This window comes from Neoarius graeffei, chromosome 23, assembly GCF_027579695.1.
Source record: "Neoarius graeffei isolate fNeoGra1 chromosome 23, fNeoGra1.pri, whole genome shotgun sequence".
Classification (NCBI taxonomy): domain Eukaryota; kingdom Metazoa; phylum Chordata; class Actinopteri; order Siluriformes; family Ariidae; genus Neoarius; species Neoarius graeffei.
Genome location: NC_083591.1, coordinates 55151824 through 55172156, shown reverse-complemented (window position 1 = coordinate 55172156; position 20333 = coordinate 55151824). Strand labels below are relative to the sequence as shown.

General features: G+C 40.8%; 1 protein-coding gene across 14 annotated transcripts in view; it reads left to right on the top strand.

Annotated features, from left to right (window-relative positions):
• The first annotated feature begins 1069 nt into the window (after positions 1 to 1069).
• Positions 1070 to 20333, top strand: part of dlg1b (discs large MAGUK scaffold protein 1b) — a 181344-nt gene continuing 162080 nt past the window's right edge. For 5 of the 14 annotated variants that reach the window (XM_060906446.1, XM_060906441.1, XM_060906440.1 and 2 more), the window contains exons 1-2: positions 1071 to 1671; positions 16085 to 16216. In XM_060906446.1, coding sequence (XP_060762429.1) covers positions 1653 to 1671; positions 16085 to 16216 — 151 coding nt within the window. In that variant the 5' untranslated portion in view covers positions 1071 to 1652. Of the gene's footprint in view, positions 1672 to 16084; positions 16217 to 20333 lie in introns of all 14 variants that reach the window. The other 9 variants (XM_060906448.1, XM_060906447.1, XM_060906443.1 and 6 more) reach the window with 3 other exon arrangements.

The following is a 20333-nucleotide window of genomic DNA, read 5'->3' as shown; positions in this document are numbered from 1 at the left end:
TCAGCATAAATTGGCCTTAACAGCACCCAGGGAGCAGTTGGGAGTTAAGGCCAATTTATGCTGACAACCCAGTCCTCGCAGATAGCGTCGCAGACAGTGTCTGCATAGCCCCCCCCCACCTTCGCAGACGCTCTGCGTGCACCTCCCAAAAATTGTGACCACCGCAGAAGCCTCGCAGACAGCGCCGCAGACAAGAGGGCTCTGATTGGTCCACTCTACATCCGCTGTACACGCACTTCCACTTCCCTACTTTCCCGGTTTGGTTTGTTTTCACGACCGGCATTTTTAAAAACACGAGCGAAGATGAAGCAGCACGAAGAGCGGTTGATTGAGGAAGTACGTACATCTATATGACTCCAGTTCTAGTCATTATAAAAAAAAAAAAAGCTCTAGTCATTATAAGTAACCGGAGGATAAACACTCCACTAACCACACCCACCAACTACTCCTAGCGACTTCGCGCCCCCTTGCGTTGTGCCGGTGAATAACATCGCGCACGCCTATTACTCCCCGCTCAACGATAAATTACAACTGTCTGCGAAAAGCTATCTGCGAAAGCCTTGTCGCAAGAGCATGCAGAGGCCTTTAGGTGCCTTGATCAAGGCATGTCTTTGGACTGTTGGGGAAACCCACACGGACACGAGGAGAACATGCAAACTCCACACAGCCGGGTTCAAACCCAGAACCTTCTTGCTGTGAGGCGACCGTGCCACCCATAAAGATCACCGGCTCATACAGGGATCGAACGATCAGCGTTATTAGCACCATGCTCTAACCAATTGAGCTATGAAGCAGAAGTTTGCAGTTCTTCTCTGACGAAAAGCACAAGGTCTTCCTTTCCAGACCTGAATATCTGAACATTTTGTCTGGGACACGGACCTGGAAGTTTTAAATTCTGCTTGTCTCCTTTAAGAAAGTGTCAGGTCTCAGCACCTTCCCCACACAGAGCTGAAGGTAGCTCACTGCCATGATTGGGCGGCCAAGGCGAAGGCGCTGTGTCACGTGACCAGCTCCCAACCCTGGGACGCCATCTTGGTGGAAAGTTTGGAATTTGTGACACATAGGGGGAAGAAGAAGAAGAGCGAAAAAAAAAACAAGAGGAGGAGGAGGTAGTAGTGGTGGTGGAGGTGGAGATAAGAAGAGAAGTTTGACGCTTTGTAGAAGAGGATTTAAGAAAAAAAAATCTTCGGGGTGTTTTAAAGTTTGTTAAAACGACGCGTTTTATTTCCAAAGGTGCGAGTTGAAGACTGACTCTGTGGTGTTTGTTTAGTTTTTTTTTTTTGAGAAAGATTTCCACGACACATTCACTTTCTTTTTCGAAACACTTCACGCAGTGGAGAAATAATGGCAGAGTGATGCCCAGTGCGGGTTAAACACCGTTTGTAAAGGTATGTTTGAATGGGAATAAGTGGTGTGTGGAAGAGCTGAGGGTTTGGACCGTCCCGGCTTCCCTTTCCGCCGCTGTCAGGTTTAAAAAAGTGACGCTTAGCCGAGCTAGTCGTTTTAGCCTGACCCCAACCTGGAGGACACACCAACTCGGACTCGGGCTTTAAACATACCCTGACAACTCTTTTTCATGTTTACACTTGGATTTCATGTCGAAGGCTTGTAAGTTCACCGCCTGACACTTTGAGAGTCCAACAGAACCGACCATGCCGGTCAGGAAGAAAGGTGAGTGATAGAGTAGTACACACACACACACACACACACTACCATAATGCAGCAGGAGACCAAGTCTGGACTCTCATTATTTCATGCCTTAAATAGTGCACTTATAAAGGGAACAGGGAGACATTTTATTTTAAACACTGTCCATTCTGCTGTAGACATTTCCCTAATGCCCTTAACACAAGTCTCAAATGCATCCTTGGTTCTTCCCTAAGTGCACTACAAAGGGTGTACTACATTTTCTAGTTCCACTAGAAATCACTTATCCTCTTTTCGTGTTTGTATTTAGTCTGGCACAAGTGCACTACAAAGGGTGCAAGGTTTCACTTAGATGTGTATCTGGTTTATTGGCTGAATCCCAAATACAGTGTATACTGTATGTATACTGTATGTAGTGCACTACATAGGGAACATGAAAGCTGCTTTTTCTAGTTTTACTTGATCCGAAGACTTGTGCAGCGCTTCAGTTGTTTAATGTAAATCTCAATCCTGGTTGTATGTTAGGAATAAGTGCACTACACTTCTTAAACGTCTTCATACTCCCTAAGTGCACTACAAAGGGTGTACTACATTTTCTAGTCCCACTAGAAATCACTTATCCTCTTTTCGTGTTTGTATTTAGTCTGGCACAAGTGCACTACAAAGGGTGAAAGGTTTCACTTAGATGTGTATCTGGTTTATTGGCTGAATCCCAAATACAGTGTATACTGTATGTATACTGTATGTAGTGCACTACATAGGGAACATGAAAGCTGCTTTTTCTAGTTTTACTTGATCCGAAGACTTGTGCAGCGCTTCAGTTGTTTAATGTAAAACTCAATCCTGGTTGTATGTTAGGAATAAGTGCACTACACTTCTTAAACGTCTTCATACTCCCTAAGTGCACTACATAGGGTGTACTACATTTTCTAGTCCCACTAGAAATCATTTATCCTCTTTTTGTGTTTGTATTTAGTCTGACACACAGCACAAGTGCACTACAAAGGGTGCAAGGTTTCACTTAGATGTGTATCTGGTTTATTGGCTGAATCCCAAATAGTGTATATACAGTATGTAGTGCACTATATAGGGAACATGAGAGCTGCTTTTTCTAGTTTTACTTGATCCGAAGACTTATGCAGCGCTTCAGTTGTTTAATGTAAATCTCAATCCTGGTTGTATGTTAGGAATAAGTGCACTACACTTCTTAAACGTCTTCATACTCCCTAAGTGCACTACAAAGGGTGTACTACATTTTCTAGTCCCACTAGAAATCACTTATCCTCTTTTCGTGTTTGTATTTAGTCTGACACACAGCACAAGTGCACTACAAAGGGTGCAAGGTTTCACTTAGATGTGTATCTGTTTTATTGGCTGAATCCCAAATACAGTGTATATAATGTAGTGCACTACATAGGGAACATGAGAGCTGCTTTTTCTAGTTTTACTTGATCCAAAGACTCATGCAGTGCTTTAGTTGTTTAATGTAAATCTCAATCCTGGTTGTATGTTAGGAATAAGTGCACGACACTTCTTAAACGTCTCCATACTCCCCAAGTGTCCTACATGGGGTATACTGCATTTCCTAGTTTCACTAGAAATCGCTTATCCTCTCCTTGTGTTTGTATTTAGTCTGACGCATACCATAAGTGCACTACAAAGGGTGCAAGGTTTCACTTAGATGTGTATCTGCTTTATTGGCTGAATTCCAAATATACATAGTGTATGTGTCTGTATATATTATTGTGCTACATAGGGAATATGAGAGCTGCTTTTTCTAGTTTTACTTTATCTGAAGACTTATAAAACAACTGAAGCTCTGCATATTAATGCTTTATATGCTCAATCCTAGTTATACGTTGGGAATAAATGCACTACACTTCTTAAATATCTCCATACTCCCTAGCTAAGTGCACTGCAAAGGGTGTAAGATCACGGTTTTCTAGTTTTATGTTATCTGAAGATTTGCACAGGGCTTCAGTTACATATTAATGTTTTATTAGCTCAATACTAGTTATATGTTGGGAATAAGTGCACTACACTTCTTAAATGTCTCCATAATCCCTAAGTGCACTACAAAAGGTGTACTACATTTTCTAGTTTCACTAGACTTCACTTATCTCGTGTTTGTATTTAGTCTGACATACAGCACAAGTGCACTACAAAGGGTGCAAGGTTTCACTTAGATGTGTATCTGCTTTATTGGCTGAATCCCAAATACAGTGTATATATGTAGTGCACTACATGGGGAACATGAGAGCTGCTTTTTCTAGTTTTACTTGATCCAAAGACTCATGCAGTGCTTTAGTTGTTTAATGTAAATCTTAATCCTGGTTGTATGTTAGGAATAAGTGCACGACACTTCTTAAACGTCTCCATACTCCCCAAGTGCCCTACATGGGGTATACTGCATTTCCTAGTTTCACTAGAAATCGCTTATCCTCTTGTGTTTGTATTTAGTCTGACGCATACCATAAGTGCACTACAAAGGGTGCAAGGTTTCACTTAGATGTGTATCTGCTTTATTGGCTGAATTCCAAATATACATAGTGTATGTGTCTGTATATATTATTGTGCTACATAGGGAATATGAGAGCTGCTTTTTCTAGTTTTACTTTATCTGAAGACTTATAAAACAACTGAAGCTCTGCACATTAATGCTTTATATGCTCAATCCTAGTTATACGTTGGGAATAAATGCACTACACTTCTTAAATATCTCCATACTCCCTAGCTAAGTGCACTGCAAAGGGTGTAAGATCACGGTTTTCTAGTTTTATGTTATCTGAAGATTTGCACAGGGCTTCAGTTACATATTAATGTTTTATTAGCTCAATACTAGTTATATGTTGGGAATAAGTGCACTACACTTCTTAAATGTCTCCATAATCCCTAAGTGCACTACAAAAGGTGTACTACATTTTCTAGTTTCACTAGACTTCACTTATCTCGTGTTTGTATTTAGTCTGACACACAGCACAAGTGCACTACAAAGGGTGCAAGGTTTCACTTAGATGTGTATCTGCTTTATTGGCTGAATCCCAAATACAGTGTATATATGTAGTGCACTACATGGGGAACATGAGAGCTGCTTTTTCTAGTTTTACTTGATCCGAAGACTTGTGCAGTGCTTCAGTTGTTTAATATAAATCTTTCATGAGCTCAATTCTGGTTGTACGTTGGAAATAAGTGCATGACACTTCTTAAAAGTCTCCATAATCCCCAAGTGCACTATATAGGGTATACAGGGTTTTCTAGTTTCACAAGACTTCAGTATTCTCTTGTCTTGTTTGTATTTTGGCTGACACACAGCATAAGTGCACTACAAAGGGTGCAGGGTTTCACTTAGATGTGTATCTGCTTTATTGGCTGAATTCCAAATACACACAGTGCACTACATAGGCAGTATGAGAGCTGATTTTTTTTTTCTAGTTTTACTTTATCCAAAGACTCGGTTTCAATTACATATTAATCTTTTATTAGCTCAGTCTCAGTTATGTTAGGAATATGTGCACTACAGTTCTTAAATGTCTCCGAGCTCCCCAAGTGCACTACAGAGGGTCTACAGGGTTTTCTAGTTTCACAAGACTTCAGTTATCCTTTTCTTGTGTTTGTATTTAGGCTGACATCTAGCAGAAGTGCATTACAATGGTTGAAAGATCACGACATTATTCTAGTTTTACTTTATCTGAAGACTTGCACAGAGCTCCTGATAAATATTTCTGTTTAATAGGCTGAATCCTAAATACACATAGTGTATAAGTGCACTACATCGGGAATATGGAGCTGCTTTTTTTTCTGAGTTGTACTTTATCCGAAGACTTATGTTATATTATCAATCCCGGTTATTTGTTAGGAATCAGTGCACTACACTTCTTAAATGTCTCCATACTCCTGAAGTGCACTACATGGGGTATACTGGGTTTTCTAGTTTCACAAGGCTTCACTTCTCCGGTTTGTATTTTGGCTGACACATGGCATAAGTGCACTACCGTACAAAGTGTGCAGGGTTTCACTTAGATGTTTATCTGCAGATGTGTATCTGCTTTATAGGCTGAATTCCAAATACACAGTGTATAAGTGCACAATAGGGCTGTGCGATATGGGAAAAAATTAATATCCCGATACATTTTCTCCATTTCACGATATACGATATATATCTCGATATATTTAAATCTCCTCTAAAGGACCCCATGAAATCTAACTTTTACTCTACTGTTTTCACTACAATCCCTGCAGATTAAATAACATTCTTGGTTAACTTTTACAGGTGGTTTTCAACAACACATTTTAAATTTTCATGTTCATGATTAATCACAATTAAATTGAAATAAGACTATTTTTATTCAACAAAGATGTCGCACAAACTGCAAAAACAATTTTGAAAATTGCAACAAAGGGGCAATACAATACAGAGCTGCCCAGAGCTCAAACCAATAAAGTGCAAGCTCAACACTGAGAGACATTTAGCCTAAATAAGAAAAGTGCTCATTCATTAAATTATTTTAAAAAGTAGATCTCCAAGCTATTAACCTGACTACTGAGAACCACTGGAACATTCACAATAGAAAGAGAGAGATTGAGAGAGATCTGCAAAACATAATTTTTCTCTTTGCACACTTTTGAACTGAATGTTTTCTGGCTCTGCCTCTCAGATGTGTAGAATTTCGGTATTGCCTTCTCTGTAAAATGTCTGCGACCAGGCAACTCATGTTTGGGATCGAGTGTGTTTAGTAATTTTTGGAAGCCTGGTTTTTCCACTATACTAATTGGGATCATGTCTTCGGCAATGAAGTTAGTGACTGCATCCGTTATAGCTCTCCATCTCTGACTCGTTTTCTCATATGGGGGGGCTTTGGAGAACGAGGCCCCTACGGTCATTTGTTTAGCTTGTGGGGGGTTTTTAGCTCGTGGGCAAGTAGTTCGGAGTTTAAGAGACTCTTCATACTGTACCGGGTGAGTTTCAGGTGATGGAGCATATCTGTAGTGCTGCTGCCTTTTGTGATGACAGGTTTTTTTGCACACTTTACAAACTGGCATTTGCTGTTCCACGTCCTCCTCGTGATATCCAAAAAAATGCCAGATGGCTGACCCCTTACTAGTTCTTTTAGGAACCAATTCATCCGCTTCCATTTTTAATTTGTCGCTGAAATTGACGGAGCTTACACGGTCGCCTATGCAGCACCAGCGATTGCATGAACTGAGTCAGCGCTGTAAACCGGAACTAGGAAATCTTCCTGCTGGCAGTGTTGCCAGATACTGCTGACGTTTTCCAACCCAAAATATGTTCAAAACCCGCCAAAACGCACTTAAAACCGCCCAATCTGGCAACACAACCGAAACTAGAAAATCTTCCCGGAAGTTCCTTTCAGTACCGAGATGTCGCCCGGGATTGGTTGGCGAGTGCGTGACGTTATTGGGTTTTTTGTTTTTTTTTTGTTTTTTTTTACCCTTAGGCAGCCTCTCATGTTACTGCCTGAGGGACAGGGAGAAAACCACCGGAAAAGGTTTTAAACAAACGCAACAAACACAAGTCGGAAGATGACCATAAAATACTTGAAAGTTACGATATAATAATTTTATGTATCTCACACAGAATTTTCGGCGATATATCGAGTATATTCGATATATCGCACAACATAGGGAATATGAGGGCCACCTTTTTTTTTTTTTTTAAATTTTACTTTATCTGAAGACTTGTGCAGCGCTTCAGTTGTTTTATATTAATGTTTTATAAGCTCAATCCAGGTTATTTGTTAGGAATAAATGCACGACACTTCTTAAATGTCTCCATACTTCCTAAGTGCACTACAAAGGGTGTCGGATCACTATGTTTTCTAGTTTTACTTTATCCGAAGACTTATGCAGAGCTTCAGTTGTTTTTTATTAATGTTTTAGAAGCTCAATCTCAGTTATATGTTAGGAATAAGTGCACTACACTTCTTAAATGTCTCCATACTCCTGAAGTGCACTACATAGGGTTTACAGGGTTTTCTAGTTTCACAAGGCTTCACTTATCCTCTTCTTCTGTTTGTATTTAGGCTGACACATAGCATAAGCACACTACAAAGGGTGCAGGGTTTCACTTAGATGTGTATCTGCTTTAATAGGCTGAATTCCGAATTCACATAGTGTATAAGTGCACTACATAGGGAACATGAGAGCTGCTTCTTTGACTTTGACTAGTTTAAAGTGCATATCACGGGTAAATTCAGGAGCAAGATCAATGTAATTCTCCTATTTTATATTAAACTTTGGTCAAATATCTGTCACATTTTGTGCAATTTTTTTTACCTTGTGCAATACCAGAAAAATTCAGTTGAAATCAAGCCATTTGAGGCGAATTGGTCCGCCTCTAAAAAAAAAAAAAAAAAACTTGGCATTTGGATTTCCTGGCAAACATTGACTTTCGTGACGTCACGTGCAGGAAGCCTCCTTCTGAATCCTACGTCAGCGCTGGTTTGTTTATGAGAAAACGACCTGGTGGTTTTCTGCAAATTTCTTCAACGTTATCGCATAATTATTAAAATGGTTTACAGACGTATCGTAGGAGGGTGTAGCAACACCAATCATGATGGGATTAGTACTCATCGTTTTCCAAATGAGAGAGAAATGGGAGCGCTTCGTGCGAGGCACCCGGAAAAAGCCAAGGACCAAAGCAGAGCCGAGAAAAAGACCAAGAAAATCAGTGATTCAAAATTGCACAAATGACTGTTGCCAGGGTAAGAAATAAGAGAGACTGTACTCTAAATTAGGTGTTCCTGTGTTTGTGTGGTACACGGATAATGTTATTTATTGACACACACAAAAGTAAACAACACGAAAGCGCTGGGCGATAATACATTTACTTCACATGTATCAAGGGATATACGGTTAGGGTTATAAATAATATATCTTGTTATAAAAACCTCCACACCTCTATTGACTCAGATGAATGGATACAAATAAAGTATACAGCTGAATAATGATCCTGCCAACAGAAATGTCAACAAATCCACGTGTATGACACGATTAAAACCAATCCTAAACGACTGTTTACTTTTCAGATCAAATACATGAAGCGGAATTGGCCGGTTTCGCAAGTGGAATATTGCGCATGCGCACATCGCTCTTTCCGAATAGAAACATCCGGTGATTCATCAAAACGATATGTCGAGTGAGATGCTTCAGAAATTATGTGAATAAACTGATAAATTTGATATGTAACCCGAATATCGGCGTATTTTGGCACTTGTCCGATCGGACAAGTAAATGAGACGATGAACTTGTCCGACATTAAAGGAGTACGCCACCCCCAGGTGAAATTGAGTCAGTCCCTGGAGTTGGATGAGTGAGCCAAAGCGTTTTGTAGCCGACCCAGCCATTGCCCTGATCTAGAAACGCCCCGGTTAGCTCAGCTTAGCGTAGTCGCTGTAATCCGGCGTGTCCAGCTAACATGTCGTTGCAAAAGTGAATCAAATAACTCAAGATTTTTTATAATTATTTCTCATGACCTGTACATTCACATTGAGTACACAGTAACACGAAGGGATTTACTAGACCAATTTATATATGGAACTATTTTTGGCCACAACACAGGCAAAGCATCGCTGCAGGCGCAAAGACACCACGCAGCACCTGAAAACCCTCAACTTCCGTCAGTACACCAGCGTGACTACTAAGTTCTCTGCTACTAGCAGTGTTGCCAGATACTGCTGACGTTTTCCAGCCCAAAATATGTTCAGAACCCACCAAAATGCACTTGAAACTGCCCAACTGGACGGGAAACCGCCCAATCTGGCAACACTGGCTACTAGGCTGACACTGACAGGTGCTGCGTGGTGTCTTTGCGCCTGCAGCGGTGCTTTGCCTGTGCCGTGGCCGAAAATAGTTCCAGATATAAATTGGTCTAGTAAATCCCTTCGTGTTAATTTGCATTGATATGTGTACTCGATGTGAATGTACAGGTCATGAGAAATAATTATAAAAAATCTTGAGTTATTTGATTCACTATTGCAACAACATGCTAGCTGGACACGCCGGATTACAGCGACTACGCTAAGCTAAGCTAACTGGGGCGTTTCTAGATCAGGGCAATGGCTGGGTCGGCTACAAAACGCTTTGGCTCACTCATCCAACTGCAGGGACTGACTCAATTTCACCTGGGGGTGGCGTACTCCTTTAAGTATCACTTGTCCCGGACAAGCAGACAACCGTTAATGTCGAGCCCTGTTCACATGTATCAAGGGATATATGGCGTGTCAGGGCTTGAGATCTTGGGACCTGTCGAACACGTTAAATGTATATACAACCCTGCTTAGCCAATTCCATGTGTGTAGCTTATGAAATCTTTCTCCTACAGTAGCCAGTACTCTTCTAAATGAAGAAATGTATAAATACATAAATCAGGGTTTTTTTTCTAGAAAAATTTTGTATGAGGGCGCTCACCATGGCGAGGGAGCGAAGCGACAGGGGATGGTGCCGGTTGTCCGTCCGTCCGTCCCCCGCCGTGCGAAGCCTTTGAAAAATTGAGGCTACAATGGGACATTCTGAGGCTATCTGAGAGGGAAATTGTAACAAATTGTCTGTCAACATTGAAAAAGAAAGAAGTAATCTTCTTCTGCCCCGGACGGTCTTTGGCTTTCTTCCGTTTCGTGCCGCGGGATGACATCTTTTAAATGCCCAAGTGTCAACAAAAACAACTCGCGAACTACTTCTGTCAAAAGCTCCCGTGCCGGTGGGTGAAAGGTCATTCAGTCTCGAGAAATCTCGCTCTACAAGTCAGCTGAGCTTGTATGTAACCCATGTCAAATCTCGCGAGAGCAGCCGCGACAAGTAAACAGCTAAACAACATGGCGCCTCAGTCTGTTAAACGCCAATTCGGATTGTTTTTGCACCGTCTGGCGGTGTACCTACTATGATTGGAATATTTTTGGAGTAATTATAACGTATTTGATGAGCAGACACATTGTCACGTGGTGTTGCTGGGATGTTTTCACGGAGAAAAGATCGTTTTGAGAAAGATTGCATGTTGTGCAGTAGCATATGTGCATGGCCCAAGTCTGACTTGGGGTTCAATCGGCATTATTTCGGTAAGGGGGTGCACGCCGAGAGTAAGAGGGCGCAGCGCCCCTGTTCCCCGGTTTAGACGAAAGCCTGCATAAATCACATTTTTTTTCTAATTACTGTTATGTAGCAATAGATAGATGAGCATTGATACATGAATCCATGGTTTTAGAAGCTCAGGCGACAATTCCATATTTCAATACAAAATTGCTAGCTGCTAAACTTGGTCTACACATACTGGGCACGGAATCCGTACAAGCTCTCTCAGCCTGCTGGCGCTTCCGCACGTGACGTCACGAATCTGGCTCCAGACTCCCTTGGGATTTTTCCAGATGCGTTTTATTTAATTTTTTTCTGCTGTAGACAGATGGCCTTGTGCAAAATTACCCTTCTGGATGAATGTGTAAAGGGACATACTTTCATATAAAAAAAACACGAAATTGGTCTAGGATATGCACTTTAAGACTTGGGCAGGGCTTTAGTTAGGTATGTGCCTGCTTTGTAGGCTGAATCTGATATATACGTATCGTATAAGTGCGCTGCGTAGGGAATAAGATAACGTTTTTACTTTATATGAATGCATGCACAGTGCTTAATGTTTTATATTCTCAGTCGTGGTTATGAATAAATGCATGACAGGCCTAGAAATTCGTATATTTTTTTTCACCAGCCAGCCGGACTAGTTACCTTCCAAAGTAACTCGCCAAACAGAAAATCAACTAGCCAAAATTTGTTCATGTATGAATTTTACTTCTGTCAAAAATAACACAAAAGACAGTAGTTACCATTGTTCATGACTAATGTGCATTTATTTCAAGACCCGAGTATTTGGATACTGTTGTTAAATACATAAATGAGAACAACACAGAGCACCATAATATAATATCAACAAATAATAATATATTGGAAAACTTGGCAACTTGGTGTATGAGTATTGAAAACAAATATACTTACTATCATGACTATAGCACCCAAAATATGTCCAACATGCTTTCTGTATTTAACCATTTATGAGAGAGAAAGCATTAGGAGCTTCATATTGACTAGGAATCAACTTGAAAAAAATTAATTATTCCATAAAAATCGTATCACAGCCAAGGCCTACCCTGCTCCCACGTTTGCTTATAAGTCCTTTGTCGTTTCTCCTTCTCGTACGCTTTATCGGCGGCCTTTTTCTCCTCTTCAGACCGAGGTCGCTTTGTCCCTGTCTCTGGCGGTTTCTGTACACCTTTCAGAAAATTCCACATCGCAACGTAGCTTTGGCAGATGTAGATGTAAACGACAACAAAAACACGTGTTTAAATGGGCGATAATGTGGCCGCATCTACTGAATTTGATAACATGATTACCACGATATTCAACGAGATGCGTTATATGCATGCGCAGTAGTGAAAAAACCGACAGCCTGACTCGTACACGATATGATTCGGAATTCTTCGGTATTTTCCGTCCTGCCGATAAACACATCGATGAACACAGACACCGCGCACGCTTAATATGTGGCGACTTTAGTTGACGGTGTGTCTGAATCTTCGCTTCATATATATATTTTCAACAAGCCAGCCGGGCTGGCTAGTGACAGGAATTACCCGCCAAATGACAAATTAAGTCGCCTCGGGCGACCGGACCACCGCGAAGTTCGAGCCTTGCATGATGCTTCTGAACTGTCTCCATACTCTCTAAATAAGTGTACTACATTGGGTATAAGGTATGAGAGAAGTACATGCGTTAAATTTACATCCTCTGTAGATACTGATTGTATAAACCGAATCCTAAATGTCTCCATACTTCCTTCATGTATAGAGTATGCACTAACTCCGTCTTGTAGTTCTCCCCTTTGTATAGGATTAGACAGGAGTGGACTCGTGGTATAAACTGCTTCTGTATCGGCAGAACCTGAAACACGTGCTTAATTAGTGTATAAGTACGCTACTGCTAATACTTCTGCCCTGTTTCTGTTTGTGGACAGTGTTGGAGACTCGTACTGTCCACGTTTATTTATCTCATCTCATCTCATTATCTCTAGCCGCTTTATCCTTCTACAGGGTCGCAGGCGAGCTGGAGCCTATCCCAGCTGACTACGGGCGAAAGGCGGGGTACACCCTGGACAAGTCGCCAGGTCATCACAGGGCTGACACATAGACACAGACAACCATTCCCACTCACATTCACACCTACGGTCAATTTAGAGTCATCAGTTAACCCAGACCTGGGCATTTTACAGCCCGCGGGCCGCATCCAGCCCTTTGGTTCATTCTGACCGGCCCGCGTAAGGTTAATTAGAAATTACAAAATAAACGTATTTTCTAATTTTACCTCATGCATGGACTGAATGTGCATTGCTTTTATTTTGAAGTTGTGTTCAACAAAAACGCAATGCGCACGACAGGAACATGATATGAAATCCCATGAAACCTGATCCCGCGATAACTACTTTCGTAATTTGTCCAGACCAACCACAAACTTGTACGTCATCCTTCAAACGGTCCAGCCAATCACATAGTGCGACGTCACCAGCAGATGCCCGAGCCGATCTGATACCTACACCGAATCGACACAACCACTACACCACCGTGCCACCCACATTTATTTATTTATTTATTTATTTGTAAATAAGTGTTATCTCGGGGAGTTTTTGCTTCCGACCATCGTCTCTGACTCCTTAGGGATAAACTTATAAATTCATATCTAAAATTTTATATATTTCTCTAAAGCTGCTTTGTGACAATATCCGTTGTTAAAATCACTACACAAATAAAATCAGAGTTAAGTGCACTACAGGGTCAATTCCATAACGTGCACTACATGATGACATAATCAGTACTTCTGTAAATGTATTTATTTATCTGAATGTCCCAGTGCTCTCTTTATAATAAGTGCACTATACAGGGTGTGTTAACGTCCATCCTTAGTTCTACACCCTGTATCGTATGATGTACAGCCTCAGACGAGTTCTTGTGATGTATATATTTATCTGTTGATGTATGTTAGAGGTTGACTTCCAAATAAGTGTCCTACTTGGAATGTAAGTGCAGGCTATAAGTTTAATCCCAAATAGGTGCACTACATAGGGTGGAAAATGGATTAGCCATTAGCTTTCTCTCTCTAATTTTTTCTTTGTAGGCTGAATCGCAAATGCTGTCCCGTCTGTATACAAGTGCACTACACGGAGTATAAAATAACTATTCCTTTTACTTTCGCATCTAGTGCATAGTGTAAAACGAAATGTATCTTCAAACTTGGACTCCTTGCTCTAAATGTTTCTTTTTAGATCTATATAGGGTAGAATAACGACGCCTTTATATATATATATATATATATATATATATATATATATATATATATATATATATATATATACTTAATGTTTGTTTCTTTGGCTGCGTCCTAAATCCGTTCCTGGTCTCTATATAGGGTATAAGTGCCATGCCTGTACATTTGCACCTTGTGTAAGCGTCATAGTACATCTGTCTTGCTCTAAAACAGTTACGCTATAGGTCGAGTCCCAAACGTCATCCTGTGCCCTACACTACATAGGGTATGCTTTAACGAAAGGATAGCAGTCAGGCTTTCTTGCTGTTTGCTGATCTGTTTTATAGGCTGTATCCTAAATAAGTATGCTATATTGGAGTATCTAGTTTTAATTGAGCTTGCTTGATCACTAAGACAAATCCCAGATGTCCCCCATTTTCTATATAGTACATGTGTATAACATGGGTCATATTGTAGCTCCTACACCCTATATAGTGCACTAGCTTGCCTGCTTAAAGGAACAGTCCACCGTACTTCCATAATGAAATATGCTCTAATCTAAATTGAGACGAGCTGCTCCGTACCTCTCTGAGCTTTGCGCGACCTCCCAGACAGTCAGATGCACCGTCACTCCTGTTAGCAATGTAGCTAGGCTCAGTATGGCCAATGGTATTTTTTGGGGCTGTAGTTAGATGCGACCAAACTCTTCCGCGTTTTTCCTGTTTACATAGGTTTATATGACCAGTGATATGAAACAAGTTCAGTTACACAAATTGAAACGTAGCGATTTTCTATGCTATGGAAAGTCCGCACTATAATGACAGGCGTACTAACACCTTCTGCGCGCTTCGGCAGCGCATTGATATCTGAGCTCCGTATCAATGCGCTGCCGAAGCGCGCAGAAGGTGTTAGTACGCCTGTCATTATAGTCCGGACTTTCCATAGCATAGAAAATCGCTACGTTTCAATTTGTGTAACTGAACTTGTTTCATATCACTGGTCATATAAACCTATGTAAACAGGAAAAACGCGGAAGAGTTTGGTCGCATCTAACTACAGCCCCAAAAAATACCATTGGCCATACTGAGCCTAGCTACACTGCTAACAGGAGTGACAGCGCGTCTGACTGCGTCTGACTGACTGGGAGGTCGCGCAAAGCTCGGAGAGGTACGGAGCAGCTCGTCTCAATTCAGATAAGAGCATATTTCATTATGGAAGTACGGTGGACTGTTCCTTTAAAGGGGAACTGAAGTCATTTTTAAACTTGCTTTATTTCTTAATTAACGTGTTATTCAATTACGTTTTCGGTTTTGGTAACCTTGTATCGTGACTCGTATTGGCAACTAACTGCAATTAAATATTATACTTATCGGCCTATTTGGTTTTTAGCCGTGTTGAATTTAGTTCGTTTGGTCCATCGCAGGCGTCACTTATCCACGCGATCTTCACGAGACTTGTGCGAGACTTCGAAACGTAAAGTGTCCGCCAGGTGTCAGTGCTGCCGTTTTGAAAACTGTTTTCTAAATGAAATATTGCACAAAAACGAGTTTAAATGGTGACTACTGCCTACTTTTTTTCAAACTTTCCTGATTGCTATCAAAACAAATAAAACTTCCGGCTTGAATTACGTCAGCATTTGAAAGAGGGCGCGTGTGTCTTTTGACAACGTTGGTCCTACGATGTCTCGCACAGGTCTCAACGAATCTCGTTTATGGCCATCGCTTTGACAGATGGACTGATGTATTACATGGCATATTTCAAACACTCATAACTTGCTATAGCAGCGACAAAATGGAGATCAAAAATGCATTCCGATATTTAATAAAATGAGGTTAATAGAATTTTGATAAAATATTTGCCTTCAGTTCCACTTTAAATTGTACACACGCAACGGCTGATTTTTAAATGGGGACACAACAGCTGGTTGGACGACCATTTATTCCATGCTGTGTCTTTTCCTTCTCATAGTATGCTCCAGAATTTGGAGCAAACCATATTAGATGGACTTCACTCTGCTGTTGTACTAAAACTGTTCACAAAGGGTTTTTTATTTTTTGGATAATCTGTAGAAATGTGGTTTTACTGCCATGCTCTGAAACTAAAAATTGTGCTGTTGAAATGTTTAACGATTGTCCCTCAGATGCTCAGCGGGCTCTGTTGCTCTTGGAGGAATACCGGACGAAGCTGAACAACACCGAGGACCGACAGCTGAGGCACTCCATTCAGCGAGTCATCGACATCTTCCAGAGTAACCTCTTCCAGGCACTCATAGGTACCAGTGATTCATTGAGTTTGTTTTTCCCCACACCTTTCATTCACATTTCTAAAGAATAATTTTATCAGGATGTTATTTGCACAGTGCAGCCTTCAGCTTCAAGTTAAAATAAAGTAGTTACTTGTTTACTTTTAAAAATACTGAACTGCTGTGCCAATGCTGGCTTCCAAAGAGAATGCAAATGCAGCTCAAAAATATGCAGGCGGTTTTACTTCAGGTAATTTGGCGTGTCCATGTCGATACTCGTGCATGATGGATATCATTAAATATTCTATCTACATTTGCTGGATATGAGCAATCGTGCGCTCTGATTGGCGGCTCTACTACTGGGATATCAGCTTGTATACCATGAGTACAGAAAAACAAAATGGCGGAGCATGTTGCTGGACCAGCTGAGGATGAAATAAAAACTCTGTTCGGAAACAAAACCCCAGAAATACACACACAAAATATGGAATAAAACTATTTGATGGTAAGAATTAAAAAAAAAAAAAAAAAAATATATATATATATATATATATATATATATATATATATATATATATATATATATATATATATATGCGCTCCTGCCATTTTGTTGGTTTGTTTACATTCATCATTAAGCATTAAATTTTTTTTTTTTTTTGTTAAGACTGGTTCAAAAGCTCAAAGAAGTTTGAAAATGACGTCACTGAATTGTCCAAGGAAGAATTAAATGTCTAAAGCTATTCTATACCTCGGCAAGACGGCACTTTCTACAAAAAAAACAACACTAAAGTCAATTTGTGCAGCCATCGATAGGTTTTTAAGAAGTCCGCCTGAGCGGAAATTTTGTCGGACGTTTTGTATAAAGTTTTAATTTATTGACTTTGCAAAAAAAAAAAAATGCTCCGTTTCTCAAAATCCAGTGAATGTGGATAGAATAAAACAGTTATTCCACTCAATCTCATCGTACATGACTTGGGCTACGGTCACATTACAGCTCGCGATACTTTGCGAAGGGTTACTGATGAAAATGAGGCGTTTTGTTGGCGATGCGTCCTCAAACTTCGGGAAGTGTTCCCAAACCCATCTGCAAGCATTCACCGCCGAGTTTGCTGACGAAAACATGGCCACCAAATTTCAATGCACGCACTGAAATATTTCGCGGCGTTTTCGGCCACTCGCAAGGCGGAGATGCACCAAAAAGCACCTCGCGAGGCTCTGAGAGCATTCGCCATGCGTCACATGATTGGTGGCGATGCTACCAGTTTTTCAACGTCAAGTATTCGCGAGCTGTATTGTGACCAGGGTCTTATAGCTATTATTATAGAGGTGCTTTTTAAAGCTGCTGTAACAAAAGTGATAACTTGAGTGACTCTCCTTTTCTGCTGATGTTTCACGACTGTAAATGGATAAAAACACAACGTGTTGCTGTTTTAAGAAAATGTACAGACATGATACAACTTAATGGTGGTGACAGCAGTGGTTACGTTAGACTTTTTCATTGTCCGTCATTTTGACGGACAGGGTCGTAAAAATTCCGTCATTGTCCGTTATTATCTGTCATTTTATTTTAACTTTTAAATGGCAATGTATATAGGCTATAAATGCTATATATTTAATAACTTGTGTTTTCATGGACTCATTTTCATTTAAAAATTAATTCACAGAACAAGCTTGTATTAGTTAATCATTTATTTATGTATTTATGATGCAAAAAGATGAACAGAGATTCTGACGTTCGGTCACTTGTGAACCCATTTTCCCTCCGCTAAAAACATTGCGGCTGTTGTGCCTTAACGGGCATATGAACAATGTTATTTTACAACGTAGCAAGACAATTGCAGTTAAAATATGAACAGTCCACTACAACGATTTAAGTGACAATCTAATTTGACCTGTTTGCGTGAGCTCAAACCTTCCTTCTGGCCCGCATGGATTTAAATTGGCAGCTCGCTTGTGCATAATCAAAGTCGTCAACGGAGACTGCTGCCGAGGCAATTGTCATTAAATTTTGCGTCTTTGCCTCGGACAGACGACTTTTCGTTGACGTTTTAATTTTATTCTGAAGGCTGAACCCGCGCTCTGCTGCGACACTGGAGACTGGAATAACCAGTGCCACTTCAGCCAAAGTTCTGAAGTCGGGAAACATTTCTCCCAGGGAAGTGATCAGAAGCCGGCAATAGCCTCTGAAAGTTGGATTTCCCGACCCTGCTAGTACTCTCTTCATAGGGAGGAAATCCTGCAGCATGCGGTCTTTCTGCACCAGTGGTGCAGCTGCACCCCATGGGGGGTGACACGGAAGGTCTTAAATAAAACGAAGTTATGTTTAAATGTTAGTTTGTCTACCCGTGCTCTCATTAAAATGATAGTTTAGCAGATATTCGAGCAGTGATGTTCCTAAGCTTCCTAACCTTGCTGGGGAAGAATACAATAAATCGACATTTGTTTCATTTTAAAAACAAGAAAACAGCTAGCCTAAATGAGCGCTATTGTACAGGCAGGGAAACGACACAAACAACCCAATGCATCTCTTTTTTTTTTTTTTTTTTTTTAATAGCAAAAATGACGCGTCTTCTGCAGAGAAGGGAAACATTAATCCATCTCACTGTGCTAGTGGTTAGAAAAGTCAGAGCGCGGTCAGGAGCGCGATGGGCGGAACAGCCTTGCGCAGTGGCTACAGTGTATACATGAGTAGCACTGAACATCAAGACTGCCGCAACGTCGGCTCAGATTGAAAGTGACGGCAGTGAAGACTATGTATACTGTATGTAAGAAAACTCTGCCACAACTTGCCAATAATTTCAGTTGTGTGTTTCATTATGTTTTATTATTGTTATTATTAGGCTATTATTGTGATTGGTAATGGTAACGGTAAACATCCGTCAAAATGACCGACGGCCTTCAGATTTTTCCGTCATAGCTAAAAAAAAAATCCGTCAATGACGGACAATTGTCGGTTAACGCGACCTATGGGTGACAGGAACTCTAGTACACGTTACGTCACATCACACCATCCCGTTGTTGATTGTTTACCTATAATAGCACACCCTGAAGTGTTGTATGCCCTTCATCACACAATCGTGGATCATGTTTGATATTATTGGCCCTGTTTTCTAGGGGGCTTTACATCATTGGGCTTGTTTTAGGGGAAAACCCGAGGCATTTCCCCGTCTGTGTTCCGTCTTTACCTGGAATTCATGCAGAAGTGTTAGGATATAAAAGTCCTTTAATAGCTCGGTCACTTGTGCCGTGAGAATGGCCATGATTTTCAGAGAGGTGATAATTCACTGCCGTCTACGTGTTGCTCAGAGTAGCCTCATGTCATTAATGTGGGAAACTTGAGCTGCAGTCGGTTGTATTCGGCTCAGACCCACACGATCGTTCCCCTGACTCCTGTCTCAGCTCGTGATTGTTGTAAAATTCACCTTTTCTCTCATGCGCTAGCAAGCAGAGACTCGTCTTGTGCAAGTAATACTGGTTTATGCCAACAAGCATGTCGTTAAAAGCGAGCAGCAGGAATGTGGAGTGGCTGGTTCGAGTTCATCAGGGGTCAGCTTCTGATCTCGACCGCAACCTCTGCCTCCATTGCTTCCTTTCAGAAAATATGACTGACTTATTTTTTAAAAAATTTAGCTCGAAAAGTGATTCTTTTCTGTATTTACCTGCAGTAAGTCGCATGCTTGTGCAGGAGAGATCTCGGCCATTTTGTTACCAAGTAACGGGATACTTGATTAGAATGAACCTGGTGGAAAAACTAATTTCTCTGTGTACGCTGTCCTCAGTTACATTTCTTTTAAACTCTTTAAAGTGCATAGGATGTGTCTTGAATGTTTGAGACAAGGGACTAAGCAGGAAGGGGACGTGCTTTTCTCTGTATAATGCACTATTTTGAGAAGTCGGTGATTTTTTTTTTTTTTTTTTTTTTTAATTTCTCCTTACTGGCCTCATGTAACGTCTTCACTGATTTACAGATTCCTGTTCACACTACACATAACAGCAAGACACATACTAGTGTGTGTGTGTGTGTGTGTTTTTTTTTTTACTAATTAAGTTTCAATATCCGTTTGTTACGCCGTGACGTATGCCCCTTTTCCACCAAAGCAGTTCCAGGGCTGGTTTGGGGCCAGTGCTTAGTTTGGAACCGGGT